Source organism: Lepidochelys kempii, chromosome 1, assembly GCF_965140285.1.
Source record: "Lepidochelys kempii isolate rLepKem1 chromosome 1, rLepKem1.hap1, whole genome shotgun sequence".
Classification (NCBI taxonomy): domain Eukaryota; kingdom Metazoa; phylum Chordata; order Testudines; family Cheloniidae; genus Lepidochelys; species Lepidochelys kempii.
In genome coordinates this window covers 204,552,729-204,578,800 of record NC_136380.1, presented here as the reverse complement: position 1 = coordinate 204,578,800, position 26,072 = coordinate 204,552,729, and the positions used below count along the sequence as shown (strand labels likewise).

At 45.8% G+C, this 26,072-nt stretch overlaps 1 protein-coding gene across 1 annotated transcript in view; it reads left to right on the top strand.

The window, feature by feature from the left end:
* The first annotated feature begins 1,115 nt into the window (after window positions 1-1,115).
* IGSF11 (immunoglobulin superfamily member 11) overlaps window positions 1,116-26,072 on the top strand; it is a 147,601-nt gene continuing 122,644 nt past the window's right edge. Inside the window, exon 1 of the mRNA XM_073328958.2 lies at window positions 1,116-1,449. Within this exon, the coding sequence (XP_073185059.1) occupies window positions 1,350-1,449 (100 nt within the window). The 5' untranslated portion in view covers window positions 1,116-1,349. The remainder of the gene's footprint in view (window positions 1,450-26,072) is intronic.

Sequence of the window (26,072 nt, the reverse complement as noted above, 5' to 3'; positions counted from 1 at the left end):
CAGAGACTACTGGTCCAGACAAGTCCAGTGTGGCCTACCCAAGCCACTAATACAGAGGTGCAAGCCTTGGAGGCAGTGAGTCCCCCAATACAGTCTTCCTTCCAGAACTGCACAGACCCTAAGAGGGAAATAGCACAGGGGCTAGCTAAGAGTGTCATCGCCACAAGCCACAGCCTCTGCTCAGGTCGGGCTGGCACATCACAAGCTGGGCCCTGTTGTTCCACAGGAGGCCATATGCCTGCTGGGATTAAAAAAATTGAGAATTGCAAGGAGGGACAAGGCAGGACTGGTTTGTGAGGAGCTGCATCTTAGCTTGGACCAAAATGGAGCATCACATGTTGGAATGCCTGGTCTCTATGCACGAAAACAAGATGTGGGCATGTGCCTTCTGCTGTTATGGGCCTGATGCTCCCTCTTGAACCGAGCCAGGCAGGGCGATGACTTGGAGGAAGATGGAGTATCACCTGCAGGGAGGGACCTTTGCTGGGCACTGGGCTGGCAACAAGGCATGGCACAGTTGTCGCTGCAGTGCCCGGATTTCAGTGTCATAAAGCTGGCACATCGCTGACTAAGTCACTGGAGGGTGCTGTCTCCAGGGGCCACCCTATCTCAGACCAGCTTGAGGTGGTGCAGCCGGAGCAGGGCTGAAACCTGCAGGCTCAGAGCGGCCCTTTGGGCTTCTGGCAAGTGCTCGGCCGAAGTTTGGGCAGCCAGTGTTTTCGGGCTAGGGAAAAGCAGCCTTTGGCTTTCTAGGAGCCAGCTGTGCTGGGCAGCGGGTGGGTGGCGGGCTGAGGGGGATAGAGCAGCGTGCAGCTCTAAAGAAGCCCGCCTCTTGGGGGAAGGGAAGGGAGGGGAGGGAGGGATGCGCCCTGCAGTTTTATTGCGCTTTTGGTTTGTGCGGTTCTCCGGCTTCTGGGGCGACAGCTCGGCGCCCCGGCCGAGCCGCAGCAGCAGCAGCAGCAGCAGAGCCCCCGGCGGCGTGAGGCAGGCGCTCGGGCGGAGCGGAGCCCGGGGTACCTGCGGTGCGGGGCTGGGTGGCATCCCGGAGGCGGGCTGCTGCAGCTCGGCGGGGCCGCCAGGCTGCGCTCTCGGGCCGGTTCGGAGCCTGGCGGCGTCCCCGGGCTGCCGGGGCTCCGGAGCTCCAGAGCCTCCCGGGGAGCGGGCGGTGCAGGCGGGCGGTCCCGGGACAGCGGCTGCAGCGGGAGCAGCCCAGGCTGGGAGCTCCGGGCGGCTGAGCGCACCTGGGGCCGGGGCAGCCGCCGCCTGCGCCCCCCCCCGGGGGCTTCGGCTGGACTTGGGGGGCTGGCAGCCGGGCGCGGAGCCGCCGCTGCTCGGGGAGGGGGCGCGAGATGCCGGCTGAGCCCGTCTCCCTGCCCGGCATGACTCCGAGGGGCTCCGGCGGCTGGGGGCTGTGGGTCGGCCCCTTGGCTGCGCTCCTGTCTCTGCGAGGTGAGTGCCGCCCTGGGCGGGGAGGGCGGCGCGGGGGCACCGGCCCTCCGACTTCGCTCCGAGCCCGGGCGGGACGTGAACTCCCAACTTTCTCGGGGCCCGGGCCGGGCGAGGGGGAAGCGGTCGCCCACTAGGCGCAGGGTGCTGGGCTCGGGAGGGTGGCATCGCTGAGCAGGGCACGGGGCAGCGCGCCGGCTGGACACCCGGGCGCTGTCCGCTTCCCCACTGCAGGGGTGAGCTAAGCAAGTTGGCTGGAAGTCCCAGCGAGGGGCTGATCCGCCGCCCTCCCCACCCGGGCTTCCCGAGCCCCGGGCTGTTCCGCCAGGGGAAGGGGGGGCCCTTGTCAGAGGGACGGAGACGTTCTGATTTGTGCCCAGGCGGCTGCCCCGCCTTGGCTTATTTATAGGGAACGGGAAGTGTGCGGTTGCTCCTGTGGTCGTTTGTAACGCAGGTGGGTCTGATGGAGTTATTATATCGCAACCAGACATGGAGAGGAGTGTGGTCCGTTTCCTCTCTCTCCGCTGTGTTCCCAGGAGCGTTTTCTGTTGGGCTCTTGAACTTGCTTTAAAGTATTTCGCTTCATGCTCAATGGCCTGGCCCCAGCCTAGCTCAAAGATTGCTTAAAGCTCCAGGATGAAGATCGTGATTTACAACTTTTCTCCCCAGGCAACTTTCTACCAGTAGGGGTAAAGCTTGTCTGTGAGGGAAAAAGAGCTTTCTCAGGGGCTTGGTCCAAGACCGTGGTAGGAACTCCCACACGAGACTAAAGATCATCACAACCCTCACCAGTACCTTCAGCTGCAGGTGCATTTCTCCACCTGCCTTCTCTCACATAAACACAGAGCAGCATGTACAGTTAACAAGACAACCCTAACCCATACCCCTACCAAAACGAAATGCTATCTACTTTGCATTCACAGCTCTCCTCTAGAGTAGGGGGAGAGAGAGCTCAAACTATGCACAAGATGTTAGTTACATCACTTAATGCACCACTGGAAAGTGCTCAGATACCAAGGTGATGGGAACAATATAAGAGTCTGTCAAGAACAGAAATTTCCACACTCATCCCTTGATCAGTTAGTTATGCCCTCTTTTCAGCAGCAGGCAGACTGGAGAGCCAGAATTGTCTCTGATAAGCAATGGTCCTTTCCCTCTCCATAGTTTAGGGCCTGTTAAGGTATAGTTCCTCTCGGATACTGGGTACAGTTTTCAAACCTGGTGAAGTGACTTAAATCCCAAAGTCCAATTTTCAAAAGTGATTTAGGAGCCTAAATTAGGTTGTATTGAACATTTTTTCCTGTCAGCTTAAAAAGAGAGTTTGTTTACAATATATTTTCTTACCCATTTTACTAAAAACGTTTTAGATTAAATAGGGCAGGGATAGTCAATAGACTGCAGGACAAATCTGGACCATCATATGCTTTTGAAGGGACTCTGAAATCTTTTTATTTACTTATTATTACCATTATTATTTTTGTATTTTCTCTGGAGTCTGGACATTGACTATTCTTTGAAGAAATTTGGACCTTGACAAAAAATAATTGATTACCCCTGAAAAGGAAGTACTATTCATGTTGTTTGTTTACTTTTTCAATTTTTCTTAGCTTGGATAATGATGAAAGTGAAAACAACTTCAGGGATGAGTTTCTCAATGCTGCAGTGTTTGGGCTACAAACAAAAGAACAGTATGATTGTTTAAATAGAACCTTTCTTCCCGTCCCCCAAATTACTGGGGAGGGGGAATAATGAAAACATTTCTATTAATGTGAGATCTTTGTATAAGTTTATTACAAACTCTAATTTTGGGGACAAATTTGAGTTGCACTTCACTATCTCTTTACATGGTAAAGGATCTAACCAATATTTATTCTGGGGCTTTCATTTTACTGTACAATGTTGATAGATACTACTTGACATAACAAATTTACCTTTAAATAAAAGATTTTATTTACAGAACAGGGAGATTGGCTCACATTCAAGCCACACGTGGTAAATAAGCACCCTGGTTTTCACAGTAAGCCAAAAATCAAGCTAATCCCATTTCAAAACAAGGCAATCCCTGGGAACCCCAACACTCTGTGTCTAGATTTCCCCCTGGCCTGCCATCTGGGACTGTGGTGGGCCTGCTGTGCACCCCTTACTCTCTCCCCTCCTTGCCCCTGCTTGCTGGGAGCCAATTTTTTTTTTAAAAGCTACAAGCCAAAAACTAGGCGACAAGCAATTCACAAGCCAATTAAGCCAAAAACAAGCCCAATTTCTGTGCTTTTTTCACGGGTTTGGCATGTTTGATTCAAGGTGATATTTGGACTGAGGCTGGAACCTCCAAGGGTCTCCTTGCACCCAATCACTTTACACCTATGACATGGTATGGTCAAACTTTTTAGGGAATTGCCTGATGAGAACCCGGTGTCATAGCCCCTTTAATTTATGTTGTTTTGTGGAAGAGTGGTGATTCCGTTTCATGAGAGCTAGTGTGCAGCTTTGTTTAGGCTTATAATATTCTCCCTGCCCTGAGGAGCATGCAGTATGGGTATCTTTAGTTTCCCTGTAAAGCATTAAGGGGGATTTATACAAATGTTACTGGACATTCAGCCCCCCTAGTGGAGTATATGAAAAGTAATGAGGGAATTCTGTTTAAAGCTTAAACAAAACCTATGCTTGCAAAGCAATCCCGCTATGTTGCCAGTAATAGCTTATTGCAAATTTTCAAATGTGTTAGAAATCACACATTGGGAACAGCTAAATTGAAGATTCATTTTTAACAAAATGAGGTTTCAATCATGTGATGTTGTGTTGCAACAGGTGAACGTGTTTAACTGTGCACGTGCAGTGCGGGCTCTCAAGACGGAGGGACTGACAGCACCGCATAGAGTCTGCCAGAGTCCCAGCAACTGCTCTGCAGCTTCTCACACAGTTCTACACCATTTGTCTTGATCTGCAGTACCTTGTGCTCTTTTAGTCCAGTCTTGGACTCCTTTTACGCAGCTCTGGTAGCGCACTTTAGCCCTGCCATACAACACCTGCTTCTATTGCAGGCCTGCTCCCTCTCACTCCTGGCTCTGCTACAGCTCCTGAGTTGTGGTCCGAGGACAGTGCCCCTTGCTCGTCTATCCTTGCGTATCGTCTGAACAGACTGCTGTTTGTGTCAAACTGCATGGCTTCCTGACTGTGTAGATATATTATTTCACTTGTGACCTGACCTGTTTTCTAGAGGTAAACCCAAATGCATTAACCCACTCTTGGCCTTCTCCAAAAGGCTTCCTCCCCTCTTTTGGAAAATGGGCATAACTGACTTTTCATCTCTTTTCTCTCAGTACTCTTGTCACAAATATAAAGGGAAGGGTAACCAGCTTTCTGTATACAGTGCTATAAAATCCCTCCTGGCCAGAGGCAAAACCCTTTCACCTGTAAAGGGTTAAGAAGCTAAGATAACCTCACTGGCACCTGACCAAAATGACCAATAAGGAGACAAGATACTTTCAAATCAGGATGCGGGGGGGGGGGGGGGGGTGAAACAAAGGGACTGTCTCTCTGTGTGATGCTTTTGCCGGGAACAGATCAGGAAGGCAGACTCAGAACTTCTGTAAAGTTAGTAAGTAATCTAGCTAGAAATGAGTTAGATTTCCTTTTGTTTAATGGCTGGTAAAATATGCTGTGCTGAATGGAATGTATATTCCTGTTTTTGTGTCTTTTTGTAACTTAAGATTTTGCCTAGAGGGATTCTCTATGTTTTGAATCTGATTACCCTGTAAGGTAATTACCATCCTGATTTTACAGAGGTGATTCTTTTACCTTTTCTTTAATTAAAATTCTTCTTTTAAGAACCTGATTGCTTTTTTTCATTGTTTTTAAGATCCAAGGGTTTGGGTCTGTGGTCACCTGTACAAATTGGTGAGGATTTTTATCAAGCCTTCCCCAGGAAAGGGGGTGTAGGGTTTGGGGGGATATTTTGCAGGAAGACGTCTCCAAGTGGGATCTTTCCCTGTTCTTTGTTTAACACGCTTGGTGGTGGCAGCATAGGGTTCAAGGACAAGGCAAAGTTTGTACCTTGGGGAAGTTTTTAACCTAAGCTGGTAACAATAAGCTTAGGGGGTCTTTCATGCAGGTCCCCACATCTGTACCCTAGAGTTCAGAGTGGGGAAGGAACCTTGACAACTCTTCAAACAGTTTTTCATTTATAGGATGTCTGTCATTGTGGGATCTCAAAGCACTTCAAGACCAACTATATATAGCTTTTCTGTAACAGTTTGAATATTCCAAATATTGCATAAACATCTTAAGAAACTTGCAAATTATTTCTCCGCTTCCTTCTGAGATGTGAGTGAGTAGCACTATGCCAATATTACAGATGGCAATATTGAGGCACAAAGGGGTTTTAAGGTCTTGCTCAAGGTCAGTGTCTGAGCCATGAATAGAGGCAAATAGTCCTGGCTCCTTGGTCCAAGTTCTAACCACTAGAGAATGTTAAATGCATGTGGCAGGATAAGCAATATTTCTAATGGTATTCTTAACTACTAAATTGTGGTGACTCATCTATATTTAGCAGGATGCTACTATCATTGTGCTTTTTTTAAAAAACAGTAAAGTGCTTTTAACACAATGTATTTCAAGGAGAAATGCACACACTGAGAATCTATTCTTTGTAGTTTTCTTCTTGTTGAGCAATAATTCTGCTTTCCTTTTATAACAGTCCAGAGTGAAATTTAGCCTCCGGATGTTAACAGACAGAGGTGTAATGAAGAAAATTCCCTTCTTGTAAATCCTAGTTAGTATTAACATGGTAATTTACAAATATTATCCAATGAGTTCTCCCGACACTTTTGTTTGATAAGGGAGGGCATGATCATTATACTCATTTTACAGATGGGGAAACTGATGCACAGAGCAGGGAAGTGACTTGCTCAGTATCACATAGGGCCTCCTCCCAGCTCTGCTTCTTAGAACTCAGGAGTACCTGATTCCCAATCAAGTGTTAATAAAGTATTAATAATATAATAGTAATAATAATACCCCGCTCTTCATTAGTGGATCTCAAAGCACTTTACAAAGGGGGTCAGTATCATGATCCCCATTTTTCATATGGGGAAACTGGGGCAGAGATGGGTGAAGTGATTGTCCGAGGTCACCCAGCAGGCCAGTGGCAGAACTGGGCAAAGGCCCAAGGTTTCCTGAGTATCTGTTCAGTGTTGTATCCCCTGGGCCATACTGCCTTCAGACCACTTCTCCCTTGTAAAAGTTTCATGCTTCTAAAGATCATGCTAAGAATTTACCATTATTAGTTATGTACAGTGAACTGATTACTCTACATAACTGATTTATCTGCTTGGTTTTGGTGGTCACTGTTATGTCCATTCCGGCTCTAGAGTTTACTTAAGTTATTTCTTTTGATTTTTTTTTTAAGGCAGGTGCAGTTTAAAAATACCCCAAGAAACCTGCCCTCCCCTCATGACTGGTGATATTTGGAAGCAGTTATCTTGCTATTTTTAGTATTGATTGGTCCAGCATTCTTCATCCTCCTTCCCTTCCTCTATTCGGACTCAGGCATGCAAACACTTCTTACATGCATGCCATGTTACGTGTCCTTCATTATTCATATCTACGTAGAGTCCAGCTCCCCACAAAATGGGTGGATGGTGTAGTCTGAAGTCTCTTAATTTTGCATTTAAACCCCCCCATGCCCCCTGTTTTTTGCCTTCTGGAACAGTTGGAAGAGAATCAGAACAGAACTAGTAGATTTGACACAGCAATTTATTACTCATGTACATGTAGAGTCATATCTCCCTGCTGTGCACATACTCATTTGCATGCAGATAAATCAAAGTGCACTTTTGCTCTGAAAAATGACTATGTAAAAATGTCCCATCCTGTCTATTTGAGCCCTGTGTGTATCAGAGGAGTCAGATCGCTCACTGAAGGATAGAAAGTAGTATCATGGTGTCTTTTTTTTTTTTTTTTTTGTCTGTCTCTAGTTAGTCTTTTTGAGACAATAATGACAAGAGTGTGAGTTGGATTCTACATCTTCTTTTGCATCATCAGTGGAAAGTTGGTGTCTATGTTCTGGTCAGTTACATCCATGCACTGGTTTTCTTCAAAACACAAGAGCTGGAAGTGTAACTTTAAAGAGATGGAAGTGTGGGTTTGGAGGCACAATTCTGCAGCAGTGAGCATAAGAACTGTCATACAGGATCACAGCAGTGGTCCACAGAGGCCAGTCTCCTGTCTCTAACAGTGGCCAATACCAGACACTTCGAGGGAGGGTGCAAGAAACCTCACAATGGGCAGTTTAGTTAATAATGTGCATTAAGTCAAGAGGTTCCCTGGTGCTGTCTTATTGCTGAGGGCAGCCCTGTCACTGGGCCGTGAATGTAAACAACACTCCAGGTGTAGCTCCTAAAATCTTCTTCTGCCTTGTCAAGGCCACATCCTTTTCCTTCAACCCTCTGTTACTTTAAGAAGGGCTCTTGAGACAAGCAGGCAAGCCACATTTTGAAGTTCTCATGTCTCAAAATAAAGTAAATTACATATTCCCTTTAACAGCAGAAAGGGACCAAGGAGTCCAAAATCTGTTCTTCTCTCAGGAAAGCCCTTTCCATCCAGAAAACAACAAGCACAAAGGTCCCTCTTGTTCAAAAGCAAGATTGTTACTGCAACTGAAAACAAACTTGCAGACTCTTCAATTATCTCGACTGTTGGAGTGAAATACTTTCCCCTCACTCACACACCCCTCCCAGGTCAGAGGGCTGGCATGCCATATCAGAATGGCAAATGGGAGATTTCTTCCTGACCCCCATTAGTTAGAGGTTGGCTTACTAAGCTCTCAAGCAGGGAGATTTATTGTGAGTGTGTGTGTATAGTATTCTACCTAACACAACTGTTGTTGTTCTCATTATCCTTATAAATGTGTAATCCACTGTGGATCCTGCTAAGCTCTTGGCCTTAGTGATAACTTGTGGTAATAAGTTCCATAGGTTCATTATGTGCTGTGCAAAAAATAAACTAATAATAATGAAGTGTTTCATTGAACATCCCCTTATCCTTCTGTTATGAGAGTAAATAGAAGCACCACTCGGTTTGTGTTTTCTGTACCACTCAGTATCTTATCTGTCTCTAGCTTATCCTTTTCTTCTATAGCTCCTCTCTAAATTGAACAGTCCTAATCTTAACATCATAAGGAAGTTTCTCCTGACCTATAAACGTTTTTGTTGCCCGTTTTTGAAACTCTTCAGTTTCTGCTATATTTTTTAGATAAAGCATCCAGAAGTAAATACAGTATTCTCGTTGAGGGGATGCAATCAATTTTCATAATGGCATTTCTATTTTCAGTATATTCCATCTCATTATTTAGACATCCTAACATTTTGTTTGACTGCTGCTGTGCACTGAACAACATGTTTGCCCTGAGCTGTCCACGATGACACCAAGGTAATTTCCCCAAGGGATTACAGTTAAATTAAATATGTACGAGTAGTTCAAATGATTCCTTTAAGTTTGTATTACCTTGCATTTGCTAACATTGAATTTCATCCTCCATCACCATGCTGCCTGTTTGCCTAGCTTTATTAGACCCCTCTGAAATTCCTCACAGCCTTCTTTTGTCTCAACTAACCTAAATCATTTTATCGCTTGCAAATTTTGCCACCTTACTGCTCGTCCCCCTTTCCCAGGTCATTCATGAACGTATTGAATTACGCCAATCCTGGTATGGGGCCTTATGGCACCCCTGTGAAGATCATTTACATTACTGAACATTGATTGTTAGCCCAACTCTGTTTTTTTGTCTCTTTAGTACATTCCTAATGTGCAAAACACTACCTTTCACCTCGTTGCTGAGGGACTTTGTCCCCTTTATCCACTGTTTTGTTGACATTTTCAAAGAATTCTAGTAGACTGGAGATGCATGGTTTCCTTTTACAGACACTGTGCTGGTTTGTCCCTATAATGTTCATCTGGGTGCTTTATAATTCTAGCTTTCACTATCATTTCAGCCAATTTGCTTGATACTAAAATAAGGCCAATGGGGCTGTAACTCCTGGAATAACCCCGGCACCTTCTTTAAAGATAGGTACACCATTTACTATCTTCCTCTAGCAGCTGACTTTAGCAATAGATTGCATAATTTTCTTCAGCCCTTTTGGATCAGACTGTCTAGTCCAGGTGACTTGTTGCTCATCAGTTTAGCAGTTTGTTCCATCACCTCCTCTTCTTACGTCTCAGTCTCTAACACTGTCTCATCTTATTTTCTGAAAAGAGCAGTTTTGCGGTAGGAATCTTCCCCAGAATCCTGTGTAATAAAGACCAATGCAAAAATCATTTAGCTTCTCTGCAATGTCCTTACCCCCCTTAATTGTTCTTTTTACTACCTGATAAGTCTATCAACGCCTTTGTTCATAATGCAGGCTTCCTGCTTCTGATATATTTAAAGGATTATTGTTTTCAGTTTTGCTCTTAGTTCTACTAGTTAGCATCTTATAAAGGATACCTCACTGGCTCAAATAACTTCCTGTACCTTACCATTTAATTGCACAGTGTATTTGCTTGCCTTTCTTAGGGGCATACGTACCTTCTGTGATTGTGTTATGGTTGCTTAAGTAGTCTTCATGCCAAGTGTAAGGACTTTAATTTCTCTACTTTGAAGCTGGGTTCTTTTGAACCTGCTTCCTCATTGCTTTTAAAATATCCCTTTTTAAAGTTTTTAAAGGGGCCGCGAGGCCCCTGTATAACTTAGTAATAAGTCAAAAGTAGCCTCTATTCTTAGTGGCCCTAGAACTAGTTGTTCCAAGAAGCATTGTTTAAGATGTTGAGAAAATGTTTCTCTAACCCTTGTCCTGTTGTGATATTGAACCAGTTTACATGTGGGTAGCTGAAGTCACCCACTATTGCTCTTTTGTTAGGCTTTTTTTTGATCTCTCAATACTGTACAGTCTATACCTTTTTCCTGATCAGGGGGTCACTAACAGGGCCTTATCAGTATACTTACGGTTTTGGTGGATTGGGCTTTGTGTCCATACTTTGTTCTACTCTGTTTCTCGAGGGAAGTGATTATTCCCCTTTGTCACTGGTGAGGCCACATCTGGAGTATTGCTTCCAGTTTTGGTCTCCCCACTACAGAAAGGATGTGGACAAATTGTGGAGTCCAGCGGAGGGCAACAAAAATGATTAGGGGGCTGGGGCACATGACTTATGAGGAGAGGCTGAGGGAACTGGGCTTGTTTAGTCTGCAGAAGAGAAGGGGGTGGGGGGATTTGGTAGCTGATTTCAACTATCTGAAGGGGGGTTCCAGAGAGGATGGAGCTCGGCTCTTCTCAGCGGTGGCAGATGACAGAACAAGGAACAACGGTCTCAAGTTGCAGTGGGGGAGGTCTAGGTTGGATATTAGGAAACACTATTTCACTAGGAGGGTGGTGAAGCACTGAAATGGGTTACCTAGGGAAGTCGTGGAATCTCCATCCTTAGAGGTTTTTAAGGCCTGGCTTGACAAAGCCCTGGCTGGGATGATTTAGTTGGTGTTGGTCCTGCTTTGAACAAGGGGTTGGACTAGATGACCTCCTGAGGTCTCTTCCAACCCTAATCTTCTATGATTTATTGTTGGGTTTTTTATTATTTTTGTTATCCCACCACCTCTCAGTAATATCTATTAAGTCAAAGTTCTCTTCAGCTAGCAGGCATTCTAATTCATTCAGCTTTGGTTTTGAGTTTCTTGCATTGGTATCTTATATTAGTACGTCTATTATTTTAATAAGCCCTGTGCCTGTTTAGATTTAACATATCACTTATTACTTCTTACAGAATTTAACTTTGTGCTGTTGAGCTGTTCGTCAGTTAATCCTACACTGGATACAGCAGTAGTTCTGTCTTACTGGCATCCCTAGACGATGTCTTAGTCAGAGTTGAATGCCTCTCTGCACCTGTTGGCTTTCCAGAGATGGCTGTGTTCTGTAGCAAATTCAGCAGCCACAGGACCCTAAACTGTGTGAAACCCTGGTCATATGCACCCTCATGCTCTGTGACTTATTTATTCAGCTGTACAATACTCTGCTCTGTGGAAATCAGCAGTTATATCATGCCAGAGGGGATGGTTTAGAATAGATCCTAAGCATCAAATGTTAAATACTCCGACTCCCTAGAACCATGGGTTCTGACTCCAGGGCACTCTCTACAGTTCTTCAGCCTCGTGAAGGAGATAAACTGAGTTCCATGCAGTGTACTGTTTGTTGGTCTTTGGGCTGAAGTCTTAAAAACCAAGGTCCTGACTTCTGTATGATTGCTTGGATGCAAAAGGTTCCAGGGCTTTACCTTGGTGTTCTTGGCCAAAATGTCTCCTCCTGCCACGTGCAGCGTGCTCTCTGCTGGGCTGCTGTTCTCTATCCAGACATGCTGCATCTTCATGGTATTATGTGTATATGATGTCTGATGCATTTTGGGAAGAGCGTAATTTTTTTTATTTTTATTTTTTACCACAGAAAAGCCTGCAATATGTTGTTTTAATGAAGCCACTTGTGAGCGACTATGCCAAGGGCTTCAGGGCAACTCAGGCTGCCTGAATAATCTGAGTGTCCTTTGCCTCACTAGCTGCATTAGCCTCTTTGTTAGTTATGGAGCAATGAGAAGGTAGTTTAGAGGGGCTGCAGTTGACCTTCTAGCTAGCTGTCAGGAGCTGGTAGCCAGGACAGACCACAGAGAGCTTGGCTACTTGGCAGAGGGACAGAATAGCCTCAGTCCCTGTGCAAATCATCCTGTTTTTGGTTTGGTTTGTCAAGGGCAACCCTTCCCTTTGCCCCTGAAACAGCTGGTGTACCTGGGGCCCCTACGGCTGGGCTCATCCACAGTCAGGGCCTTCCATTTCCAGGCTGCTGATGTCCATGGTACAAGCCATAAGTGTGTCTTTTTCTGCGGGATGGTGTGGCAGTAATGCTGTATTCATAGGGCTTTTGCTAGTACTCTTGGGGCACACTTTGTCTCTGTCTTTTGTAAGTCCTCTATCTATTCTCTACTTTTTTCTTCCATCCTGCTTTCTCGTCACTATTCCCAGTCACAATTTAAAACCATATTTTAAGTCTCTATCATGCCAGATTGTCAGCAATTCTCTGTTTATCCACAGAACAGGAACAGCATGGGCAGCAGCCAAGTGGACTCTTTCCTGCCTCCCCCCCCCCCGTCCCCCCTCCGGCGCCACAGTACTGCCCTGCCAATTTGCTGCAGCCCTGCTCTGGAGGGGTTACCTCTCTGGGCAAGAGGGGAGTTCAGTCTCCATATAATCCTGCTGCATGCTAGTTGAAATAGCCCTTCCAGAATCAGCAGTTTCTTGAAGTAATTGACAAGAGGCACTGGCTTCTTGCTGAATCAGAGAGATGTGTGCTTGCCAAGTGACTGCAGCAGAAGGAGGCGGTGGCCAGCCTCAGATAAAGGGAAGCCAGTGTGCTGTGGGCTCCTTAGCTGCTTTTGGGCCCTCTTACTCTGCTTATGCAGAAACTGAGCTGTAGCAGCAATGATACTGGGCGTGAGGGGACAAGGAGTCTGCTGGCTAATGCACAGGACTGGGAATCAGGCAGCCTGGGCTGTATTCTTAACTGCCACTGCTCACTTATTGTGCTACCTCTTCTACACTCCGAGCCCAATTTCGTACTGGCAGAAAGCCTGCTGTAAACTACATATTGGGTATAGCTGGCAAATGAGTGTGTCTGGCAACAATGTGGCATGCAGTGGGCTTGAAAAATGAATGTGTCACCCTAAGGTGGGGAGGGAGTGTGGAAAGCAACAGGAGGATACTTTCCCTTATCCTTCCTGAGATTCAGAATGCGCTGTAGGTGCTTTCCACAGACAGATCCTTCTTCCATCTTCTGACCAGCTTACAGCTAGCTCCTGCGCACTCACTGAAGATCTTGGGGGTTTTGCCACTTACTTCAATGGGTGCAGGGTGTGTGATTAACAACAGGGTTTATATCACTGTTGAGTGTGACCCAGAGACTTCCCTGGGAGATGCAGCTACTCACACTAGCCTTGCTGCAAATTGAATTTGGCCCTCTGTCTCCCTGCCTATACCACAGGGTAATACCTTCCTGTCTCACACAGAGGTACAGAAGTATTTGTACAGCACTCAAAAACATGAAGTAGGATCCTCCGTCAATAAGGCCTGGGGTCCTGCTCCCCAATAGATTTTGGAGGTGGGTGCCTGTTGCATTCGTGTCAAGAGCGTACATACTGTCTGTTGCTGTTAACAACTTTGGTGTAGGAGATGAAGAGCACCAGGAAAGAAGCCCCCACAGGGTTTTTGAAAACTACCCCACAGTGGTGTACTAAACCACACAGGTTTTTTAAAAGCCACAGATTAAATAGAACAGATCCTTTCAACCCACTGTGTTAGGTACCAGCTAAGTAGAGAGCATCACTACTGTGTCAATGGCTGGCTAACTACACAGGTAGGCTCCCAAGGACACTGCGTGCCATTTGAAAGTGGATGCATCTGTGATGTCCTGTTGTATCCATGCAGCCCAACACACTCTGGTGTCCTGGGGCTTTCAGCTGTAACTTTAAGGCCAGGCTGAATTAACTAGAAACTTTAGTTTTATATTTACAGATATTTAATGCTACTAATACTTTGGACCTCTCTAGTTCCTTCCATTTGAGGGTTTCAAAATACTTCACACATGTCAATCAAATATTTCTTTGACTACCCGGGTGAGGCCATCAATTATTGTCATCCCAGTTCTGTAGCTGGGGAAACTGAGGCAGAGAGGGGGAGGAACTGACTTGCCCAGGGTCACACAGGATGAGGGTGGCAGAGCCAAGACTAGATCTTGCATCTCCCGACTCCCAGTCCTGTGCTTTAATCACAACTTCCCATTGATTTGCTTAAGCAGTGAACACCTAATTCTTTCCCTCTTGAGTTTTAATGGCAACGGCTAGTAGATAGTTATTGATTTTTGGTATTTATAGAAAACCTGCAATTGCTAAATCAAATCTTGGCATTTTCTTTCTATCAGCCATACCTTTGTCACCTCCAGGCTGGATTACAGCAGTGACCCTTCTTCAGAGTATCCTGTGAGGTTGCCTTCTGAATGGGGAGCTGTAAGTGTATGACAGTTAAAAGAAAAGGAGTACTTGTGGCACCCTAGAGACTAATTTTATTTGAGCATAAGCCTTCGTGAGCTACAGCTCAGTGCTCCTTGCCCTCTGCTGACTTCTTTTGCCTTCTGGGGGCAATTCAAGGTGCTAAAGCAATGTGTAATGCCCTACTTGGCATGAGACGCGTATTTTAGAGAGAGACGCTTTCCTTATGTTCTGCTGAGACATTTGAGATCTGCTCGAGTATCTTGGCTGTCAGAACCTGGTGCTCCGCTTCTGTGGGTCACAGTGCCCTGGCTTTGGAAGTCTGTCCCCATTGCTGACCATCAGAATGTTTTTAGACTTTAGAGCACACCAGGAGGCTCTCTGTGCCCTCAGGTTGATGATATCATTTTGGTTTTTTCTGTTTGAATGTTGTGCAGGTTAGTTGGATGTCTTAGGCCAGCGCACTGATACAAAGGATGGGGGCTCCTCTGTTTTAAGTCTTCTCTCTTGAAAAGCCAATGACTATTGTACAAGAGGGTCTCCTCCCTAGCCCTGTGTTCCATCAAACCTTCCACTCCTCTTCCAAACCCCATTTTAAGGCTTTTTCAGTGAACCTTCCAGGGCTGACCCCCCTCTGCCTCAACCCAAGCCTTTCCATGCTATCCACTCCCCAGCCCTGCCATCAAAAAGTATCTGTAAAGTCTAGTAAAGCTGGGATTTTCAAAGGCACCTACGGGAAATGAGCTCCTAGCTCCCTCAGTCTCCTTTGAAAAATTGAGTTTAGATTAATTTGAAAATAAATGAAAAGCAGAGGCACCAACAAGTGTCAACACCACAAAGCCCAGATCCTATTTTTTTTCACTCTGGCACGGCTATAACTCTCCTCTCCTTCATCCCTCCCTGTGTTTAATGTAATTTCTTGCTGGGATAAATCTGATTTAGATTATAAACTCTTTGGGCTGGGGGCTGGGAATGGAATTTTCAAAAGAGCTCATGGGTAAAATCTTCAAAATCATGTAAGTGGCTTTGGTTCCTAAAGTCTCATTTTCAAAAGTGACTTGGGCAGTGAAAGTCAATGAGAAATAGGCTCCTAAACCACTTAGGCTGCTTAGAGACATTCACCTGTATCTTTTGTTTGTAAAAACCCAGCAAACCTTAAGTACTCTAGAAGTATCACAGGATCATAATACAGTGCCTAGTTATTCTTGGTATGTGTACATGACACCTTTTTGTCCAAGGACTATGTCTACTAACCAGGGTGAATCAGAGCTCTGTGTCGCTTGAAAGCTTGTCTTTCACCAATAGAAGTTGGTCCAATAAAGGTATTACCTCACCTACCATGTCTCTCTACTAGCTAGGGCGACAGGCATGTGAGACGAGGCCTACTGCCATTTCAAAAGAAGTCAAACAGTCGTGCGTTTATTGTGTATGGTGTTTAATTGTAAAGTTGTCCCGTTAGTGGGGTATTCATTCAAGTCACATTTGGGAGGTTATTTTTCACAACTATAAGGGCCAGAATCTTCTTTTTTCTTCTTCTTTTTTTTAAAGGGAAGCTTAGGATGTGCAGATATTGAGGACACTTGCCAGTGAAAGGTTCCTACGTGCCCTGTGTGAATGGCCAGGTGGATTTCTTAAGCCCTGATAGGTGCAATGGCAGACCAGGTGGCATATTCAAATGCTTTCAGTGTCAGTCTGACTTTGCTGTCATTCAAATCAGTCAAGAAACAACCATTCACTTCAATGGGCACAGAGTCAGGCCAATGCTGAGTGCTTCTCTCTCCCTCTCCCCCAGTAAATAAATAGTACATGGTGTTGTTTTTCTGAAACTACAAAAATTCAGTAATTACTGTAATTTTTCATTAAAGGTGAACAAAAATGCTTTTTAAAAAAAAAAGAAAGAAAAAAAGCACAAAACTGTTGAGAGGCCGGACAAGTCACATTGTGTTTATAAATTAGAAATACATTTTAAAACAAAAGAATTGAAAAACTGTTTCCATCTTTAGTTATATGTGAATATCCCAGTTCACAATTCTGTTTCCTTACCAGGTGGTGGAGTGGGGGTGGGGGGGGAAGGGAAGAGAAGAGAAGGGAGCTAGTGTTTTACATTTCACTTCTATAATGCCTTTCCTTTGGCTGTCAATATAGATTACAAAACGTTCATGGTTTTAAGCCCTGCTTCTCTCCATGTAAAATAAATACATTTTCTTAATTTAGTGTTCTAAAAGGCTACATGTAAACATATCTGTCTGGGAACCAAGAATGTACCCATATTTACAGGATGGGGGACTTCATGTTGGAGAGCAGTGACTCTGAAAAAGATTGTCCACCACGACCCCACAATCAGCTGAACATGAGCTCCCAATGTGATGCGGTGGCCAAAAGAGCTAATGTGATCCTGAGATGCACAAACAGGGGGATCTTGAGTAGGAGGAGTGAGGTCATTTTATTGCTATATTTGGTACTGGTGCCACTGCTCCTGGAGTACCCTGTCCATTTCTTTTGCCAACAATTCAAGAGTGATGTTGATAAATTGGGGAGAGTTCAGAGAATTGCCACGAGAATGATTAAAGGATTAGAAAACATGGCTTCTAGCGATAGACTCAAGGAGCTCAATCTATTTCACTTAACAAAGAGAAGGTTAAGGGGTAACTTGATTACAGTCTGTAAGTATTTACATGGGGAGCAAATCTTTAATGATGGACCATTCAGTCTAACAGGGAAAGGTATAACATGATCCAATGGTTGGAAGTTGAAGCTAGACAAATTCGGACTGCCAATAAGGCATAATTTTTTTAACAGTGAGGGTAATTAACCATTAGAACAATTTATCAAGGATCATGGTGGATTCTCCATCCCTGACCATCTTTCAATCAAGATTGGTTTTCTAAAAGATCTGCTGTGGGAATTATTTTGGGGAAGTTCTCTGGCCTGTGTTATACAGAACGTCAGACTAGATCACAGTGGTATGTTCTGGCCTTGGCGTCTATGAATCTGTGAACTCCCTTTTATAGATAAGAAAACTGAGGCACAGAGAGGGGAAGTGACTTGTCCAGGGCAAGTCGCAGCAGGGCTAGGAATAGAATCCAGTCTTTGAGGCCTGCTGTTATCCACTATGCAGTGTTCCCTTTCTTGAGGGCACAACTAACATCTGCTGCTGTTACCCGTTTTGAAATGCGTGGTAGAACAATTCTGATTTTCACTACTTTGACTTGTGCCCTGCACATCCAACTAGTCAGACAATTAAAAAGCCCTTTGAATTCCCTCTTGGTCTGCAGTATTACTGTCACCATGTGGCAATGAAGGCATGATGAAACCCTCTTGTTGCTGGGTTGAGACATGAATTTTGTCCTGAAGGATAGTTGCAAGAAGGCAACACGTAATGACATCCTAGGCAGTGAGAGGACAGCAATTCCCCAGCTCTGCTTAGTCATCGGTGGTGGTCTCCACTATTACAAATGAAACATATTAGAACATAAGACTGGCCATACTGGGTCAGACCAAAGATCCATCTATCCCAGTATCCTGTCTTCTGACAGTGGCCAATGCCAGGTGCCCCAGAGGGAATGAACAGAACAGGTAATCATCAAGCGATGCATCCCCTGTTGCCCATTCCTAGGTTCTGGCAGAGGCTAGGGACCTTGAAGTTGGCTCATGAGACTCGGCACATCCAGTACCTAGCATCCAGACTCCTTAAAGTTTCATGGAGGATGGACTTGAATACCTGGGTATTAGCCAAAACCAGAAGGGGAGCATTTTCTCATTTGTAGGTGGCTATAATCTTGTGGAAATCTCATTATGTCAGCCAATTGCACAAGATTTCCATTATTTTTGGTCTTAAATCTCATGTGAATGACTTGTGATATCTCAGTCATGTTAAATCTGAGCTGGTATTCACCCCGGGATCGCCAAGCCAAACCAGTGCAGATCTGAACATCCTCTCCTCATCCCCCGCCCTTTGAAAGCAAAAAGTTTAAAATTTAAAACAGGAAAAACTGTTAATGCAGTTTTATGCCTGGATGGTTAAAATCAAGAAGTACTGGGAAATGCATAAGATAACAATGCTGGAAACTTATCTCAGTTGCATTGTATATCCTATATATTTTATGGCATAAATGATGGTAGGATTGGAAGTGGGTGAATAATTCATAGCAAATAATTTATTTAATGCATTTCACCTCTATTTCTCTTTGTGAGCAGTTTCTGGCTTCTTCATGTTGAATTATTTGGAATTATTCGCCATATCATTTCTGCAAATAATGTTTGAACTGCAGCTTGTTCATGGGTGGTTTGTTGCAAGTGTTAAAAATTCAAGATGTGTTGGCCAGCAGTGATTTGGACACAGAGGTCACATGGGAGTGTTTTATGTTCCCTGACTGCATGAATGTAATCCTTTGAAAGGCTCCCTGGGACAGTGACCATCCCTTTTTGTATATCTGGAAAGCACCTAACACTTCAAGAACACCGCCAGAAATTATTACCACTGCTACTTATAAGTATTCAGGTTATTAGTGTGGATACTCACAATTACAAGTTCAAAATTCACTTTCTGCAAATGTTCCCGAACATAAATATACTGTTTCCATGAACATGCCTGCTGCTAAACTAGGATATTTGAAGAAGTGAACAAAAAGGGAGCTAAGACCCATTCAGCAGCCCATCCCTGCTCAGCAAAGCTCTTCTGCACATACTTATAGTTGAGCATGTGCTTTGGTGCTATGCTGCACAGAGATGGATTTAAGCATGCATTGCTGAAATGGGGACTAAGAATACAGGTCAGCAAGTATATAATCTCTTTTTATCCAAGGGTGTACTTGTGGAAATAGTTTGAATGTATTTTTCCATCTCTAGTTTTGGGGGGTGCTTGTGCACCCAGAGTTAAGGGTGAAGCTAGCTATATGATATTCCTGTTACAAGAGTGATTCACAACGCCTTATAATTTCACAAAAACCAAGCAATCCACCCGAAACTTTACTTGCGACATCGCATCCCTAGGTGGATATTTTTTTTTCTTGGCAGTTGGGGGCAAATAACACAAGGAATTCAAGGTAGATGTGTGTGTTGTTTTTGTACCTATCTGTTGGAGGCTAAACACTGTGTTGTGGAAAATGAGTTACACCATTTGTTTGGTTCAAACAGTCTGAGGTGCTTTTATTGAATACAAGCATGCAGGGAGAGGGAGACAGAGATGGTCACACTCAGGTGCCACCCTGGTCTCTCTCTGTCCTGCTCCTATAATACCAGTTTTATATAGTTATTTTACATCCAAGTCAAATGATACATTTCCTTAATTTTTTTCATCACTCAAGCATTGTTGTTAAAGCCTTATAAGGAGCTAAAATAAACAGTTTTATAATTAGCACGGTGCTGACGCACTTCGTTATTATCAAGATCTGCGGTTTGCTTGTGGCAACGTTTTGTCAAGGGGCTTTTGCAGGTTTGTGGGCGGTTGCATATAATGGACAGCTAGGGACTTGAACTAGGCTAGAGGTTGGCCTAGTTCGTTATCTGGGTCAAAATACCACGGCCCAGCATATGCAAATGCTCTTAGCTTAAGCAAAGTCTTACAGGATGCAGGCCTGTAGGTCTCTTGCGTTACCGCTCTTGCCTAGGCTACATATAGTGCATAGATCTTGTCACAGAATGGGATGGGGTCAGGTCAACAATACTTTTCCCCCACAATTCCCCCCTTTGGCGCTTCTAGTGCAACTCCAAGCCTAAAAGTCCTGCAACATATGCACCCCTGTTTTTTTGCAGGGGGGTGGGGGGCTGGAGGGCTGCATGGTTGCCTTTTGGCGGCATACGAGGGGATACATGGGGGAGAGTTGCATAGTTACCTTTTTCTGGTACCTGATGGGCTGCATAGGTTCCCTGCTCTGGTGCTCAGAGGGTCACATACTTACCCTTTGGTGGCCCTAAGAGGGCGTCATAGACTAACATGTGCATTATGATTTCCTCATTCTGGTAGTTGTGTTCTTGGGGTATAGAGTGCAGTGACTCTGAAGCATTTTTGAGTACAAGGGAGCAACAGCACTTGCCGCAGACAAAGATAATATAGACAGCAGTGAGGAGGGCCATGATCAGTAGGAGGCCCTTTAAGATTTGATGTCCGATCGAACCCAAGGGGCTTGTAAGCCAGGACCACAAATCCGAATCTGGAGTTGTTTTTTCCTCTGCTACGCTACGGAACAATTTTATCTTCTGTTGGATGGTATGTATATTACTTAGGACCTGTTGGCTTTTATCCACGTAGGCACAGCAGGTGGAGTTTACCAAGACACAGACACCTCCCTGACTGGCCAGGAGTAGATCTAAGGCCATGCGATTCTGCAGGGAAATTTGGGAAATGCTGCAGATTTCAGTCTGCAAGTTGGCGATAGCATCCACTGTAGCATTCCCCATTAGTTCCATAGTGGCAGAAATGTTGACAATGGCCTTTTTCAACTCACTGACTTCCAGCCAAGGGATTAGCGCTCTGATATCCTGGTGCAATTTAGTAGGGCGTAGGATCAAGGGGTTCGGGGAACTGTGTCTTACCTGGTGTAGGCCCAGATTGCGGGTTTGAGTGTGGTAAAGGTGGACCCTTTTTTTCCCCCCAAACCCTGGAAAAAGGTACCTGAGGGTGCAAATCCCTTTTCAGTCCCAGGGCAGAGTTTTATATGCCCATTTCCCGCTGAGCCAAAACAGGCCGCGAATGGTGAGGGTTGGGTATATGAGCTTGGTCCCTTCGTTACACCTAGAATGGAAGGCATCGGTTATGTTCTGACCTGTTTTATTTTGCCTACACCATTTGGATAAAAATAAAAGATAGGAGGGGGTGGAGGTCAAAACAAGGGTGGAGTTTGGGGTGCAGGCTGGGGTATTTTGAGGAAAGAATACTCCCAAGCTTTGTATCGTCCAATTTCCCAGAAGAATATAATCCAGCCTTCACTTACTGTTATTATGACGCAGTAACATTCTCCCCTAGGAGTTGGCCATAATTGCTGTTAGGGAAATAGGCAAGCGTGTGTTGACAGTGAGGGTATGATCCCACAGAATGTTCCTTTGCGGTATCTGCGTAAGCAAAATTGTAGCAGAGTGGGGCAAAAAGCTGGGGGGAATAACTTATGCGTTTAACGAATAGCAGGGGCCTTTTGCCCTGATTCTTTTCCTGCATAGACATATAACCAGCTTGTTCGGTCATTCCCCATTCTGATATATCTGCAGGTAGCCCTACCACTGGGATTCCCTGTGCCTGGTGGTGTTCTGGCATATGTGAACAGATTCAGCAATTTGTTGGCAGCCTGAGCCACTTGTTGGGTGAGACTGAGGTAAAGGTTTTTATCCCAGCCTCCCTGCAAACCTGAGACGGTGTTCCCAAGTTTCCCATGGGAGAGGGACCTTTTTGTTCCTCCCCAGGCAGATAGGGCAACTTTTATTTTTTTCCAGGAATCTTAGGGGAGGGGTGGCAGGGGTGTTAGCGATGTTGGGTGTCCAAAAGAACGTAATGGTGTCATGCAAATTCAGCAATAACAGAAATAGCATGGTTACACACATGAACCGGATAGAAGGCATAAGCCACTTGCACACCATGGCCGATTCTTTTATTCTGGCAGCTGGCTCAGTCATGGTGGCAATGAGCTAGTGGGCGCTAGGCTTACCACTGGGCTTGGAAGGAGTTATTATGGCCTTATGTTTCCTGTGCTCCTTTATCAGTGGGCCAAATTTCCAACTGGCTGTGAAGGCAGTTGACGGGAAGTTAGAGGTTAATTGTCTGAAAATCGATGACCTCGCTGTTGGAAGCGAGGCACTATTTCCTCTTCCGCAGGCAATACCGAGGCTTCTTTGGGTAGTGTTTTAGGGTTGGGCTCTCGGTTTCTGGCCGAGGTTTCGCAGCGTCTGGGCCCAAAGGAGGGGCATTTTTCTTGCAGTGGGAGGTGTGGATCCAACTGGTGAGTCCCTGGCACTTGACCGCAGTATGGGTGGTCAGCAGGACCTGGTAGGGGCCTTTCCAGTGAGGCTCCCGGGAAGTTTTTCTTTGGTGCACCTTAATGTGGACCCAGTCTCTGGGCTGTAACGGGTGGCACGGAATGTCAGCTCGTTCTGGTAGGGCACTGTGTATCTGTGAGTGGATAGACCTGGCACAACGAATTAGCTTCCTCCAGTATGCCAGAACAGTATCGTCGTTTAGCTGCAGATCCAGCTGATGAGAGAATGGGGGAGGGGTTACTGGCATTTTCATGGGTCGGGCCATAAGGATTTCATGTGGGGACACCCATGCGCAAACATGGCCTATGCTCCTCATGTGCATGAGGGCAAAGGGCAAGGCATCAGGCCATTTCAGGTTAGTTTCAGCACAGATTTTGGAGATTTTGTTTTTCAGGTCACCATTTTTGTGTTTGACCGCCCCCGCACTTTGGGGTGGGCACAATGAAAACGTTGGGTAACGTTCAGGGCCTTAAACACATGTTGCATAACTTGGCCTGTAAAATGAGTGCCTCAGTCACTATTAATAAAGACAGGTAAACCAAACCGAGGGATAATCTTTTAACAGTCTTTTGGCCACTGTGATGGTATCGGCCTTGGCACATGGGTAGGCCTCGATCCATCCAGAATACATGGAGACAAACAAGGACATATTCATAAGAACAACATTTTGGCATATTGATGAAATCAATCTGAATATTGACAAAGGGACCCCACGGTGTAGGGTGAGCAGCTGGTTTTGCCTTTACTGGCTTGCGACTGTTGTGGGCTAGGCAGATGGGGCAGGTATTACAGTATTGCTGCGCTATACTGGAAAAATTTGGGGCAAACCAATGTTGCAAAACTGATGCAGTCATTCCCCCTTTGCCCACATGTGCCTGGCCATGGGACACACAGGCAAGGTAGGGAAGCAGAACCTTGGGCACCACCAAGCAGCCGTCTGGGGAGCGCCACAAGGCATCCGGGTGCAATAAGCATCTGGCCCGTCCCCACTTGTCCTTCTCCTGGCCCGGGGCCGAATCTTGCATGAGAGCTAAATCCCGGAGAGAAATTAGGTACAAGGGGGAAAGGGAGCCAGAGACCCGGAAATGGCTGCCTGCTTGGCAGCAGAGTCTGCCAAGGCATTTTCTTTTGTAACATCATCATAGGGCTTTTGGTGCGCAACACATTTTACGATTGCTACAGTGGAAGGAAGTTGGAGGGCAGAGAGAAGAACATCGACAAAAGGCCCATTACGGATTTGGTTTTCTCCCGACGTGAGGAACCCCTGATATTTCCAGAGCTGTCCATAGTTATGGACTCCACTCCAAAAGCATATTGGGAATCTGTATAGATGGTAATAGACTTTCTCTTGGCCAGGAAGCAGGCCCGAGTAAGGGCAACAAGTTCTGCAACCTGGGCCGAATGTGCATCGGGGAGGGAGTGGGTTTCAACTGTCTGATATTGAGAACAGACAGCATAGCCAGCCACAAGCTGGCTGGAAGGATTTCTAAGGCAAGACCCATCTACGCAGAACAGCAGATCTGGATTTTGGAGTGGGGTATCCTTTAGATTAACCCTAGGACAAGTAAGTTGGGTGGTTACAGCGAGGCAATCATGGGGTTTGCCATTTGTTGCAGTAGGGAGCAGAGAAGTTGGGTTGAGGACGGGACAACGGGTAAGAGTTAAATTTGAGGCATTTAATAGGAGCAATTCATATTTTGTCAGTCTTGAGTTGGAAAGGTTTTGGGTTTTGCTTTTTGTGAGTAGTGTAGTTACAGCATGGGGAACAGCAACACACTAGGGGGATCCTAGGACGAGAGTGGCAGAAATTTGTACAAGTGAAGTCGCAGCTGCCACCGCACGGAGGCAGGGAGGGAGTCCACCGGCCATGGGGTTGAGAGGTGAACTATAATAAGCAACAGGCCGCGCTTATCACCGTGTGTCTGGGTAAGGACTCCCAAAGCAATGCCGTCTTGCTCATGACAGAAAAGTGTAAAGGGTTTCTGATTATCTGGCAAGCCCAATGCAGGGGCCCTGGTAAGGGCCTGTTTAAGCTGCGTGAAAGCCTTTATTGCTTTAGGGGACCATGGGAGCGGTTTGGGGACTTTATTAAGGGTTTAACTGCTGCAGGGGTTTGACAATAGCTGCATACCCGAGGACCCACTGTAGCCGGCCATGCCCAGGAAGCCATGCATTTGTTTCCTGGGAGTAGGTTTGGGGACCTGCAGGATGGTCTGTATCCTTGAAGAGGATAGGTGCCGTTCTCCATCTGAAATATCATGTCCTAGATAGCAGACCCTGGGTAGGCAGAGCTGAAGTTTGGATTTAGACGCTTTATGCCACTTGTAGGCTAAAGCCTGTAACAGCACGAGGGAATCGGCCAGGGAGGCAACTAAAGAAGGTGATGCCAGAAGCAGGTCATTCACATACTGGATTAGGGTGGAGCCCGTAGGGAATTTGATATTGTCCAGGTCCTTTTTAAGGATCTGGGAGAACAGAGTGGGAGACTCGGTGTAACCTTGGGGTAGTCGAGTTTAGGTGTATTGACGGCCTTCATAGGTAAAGGCAAATAGAAATTGGCTATCGGTGTGAAATGGGGATGGAGAAAAAAGCTGAACACAAGTCGACCACAGTGAAATAGGTGGCAGATGAAGGAATATGAGATAGGATAGTAGCAGGGTTTGGCACGACAGGGAAGGTAGGGAGGACAGCGGCGTTAACAGCGTGGAGATCCTGGACAAAGTGCCAGATTTGTTTGTTAGGTTTTTTTACGGGTAGGATGGGGGTATTGGATTGGCTGAATGTAGGGACCACAGTGCCCTGTTGGCTCAAGATGCAATTACTGGTCGGATCCCTTAATCAGCCTGTCTAGAAAGAGGATATTGCTGTATCCTGGGAAGCGGTTTTGCTGGGTTTAAACAAATTTTAACAGGTTGGGCAGTCGTAATACACCCAACCTTGTTAGCATGATCTGACCACAAGGAGGGAGGGACATTTGCCAGCAGTTCCCGCTGCAGTAAGGAAGGGCTGGGTTTAAGTACCTCCTCTGGGACGTCGGTTTGTAAGACCGCCAGAACCTCATTGCGGCTGGGATCAAGAACATCAGGGGTACGATAGATTGTACAGCCTAATTCGCACAGCAAATCCACTCCCAGGAGATTAACAGGTGAACACGGGCTGAGGAGGAAAGCGTGTTGATCAGTCAGAGGACTGACGGAGATAGTGAGGGGTGCAGATATGGGATGAGGAATAGGAGTATTACTCATGCCTACAGTGCTCACTATTTGAGAAGAAATAGGGGCGGAGGGAAAATCACTGGCGCGAAGGGTGGATCGCGATGCCCCAGTGTCTATCAAGCAAGAAATAGGCGTACCGTTGATAATACAAGTTACGTGTGGGCCAGACTGATTCAAAGGGATGAGTGAAGCGATGATGTTACTAATCTCCTGGCAATCCTAGTATTCCCGGGGAGGCACAGGAGGTAGGGGATGGACAGTCTGGACGGGGACCTGAGAGTAAGTCGGTCAGTCAGGGCAAAAGGGACAGTCGCTTTTCCAGTACCCCATACGGTTGCAGTAATAACAAGCGCCATTAGGCGGGCTCCGGGAAGGCGAACGGGGGTGCCCTGGGTA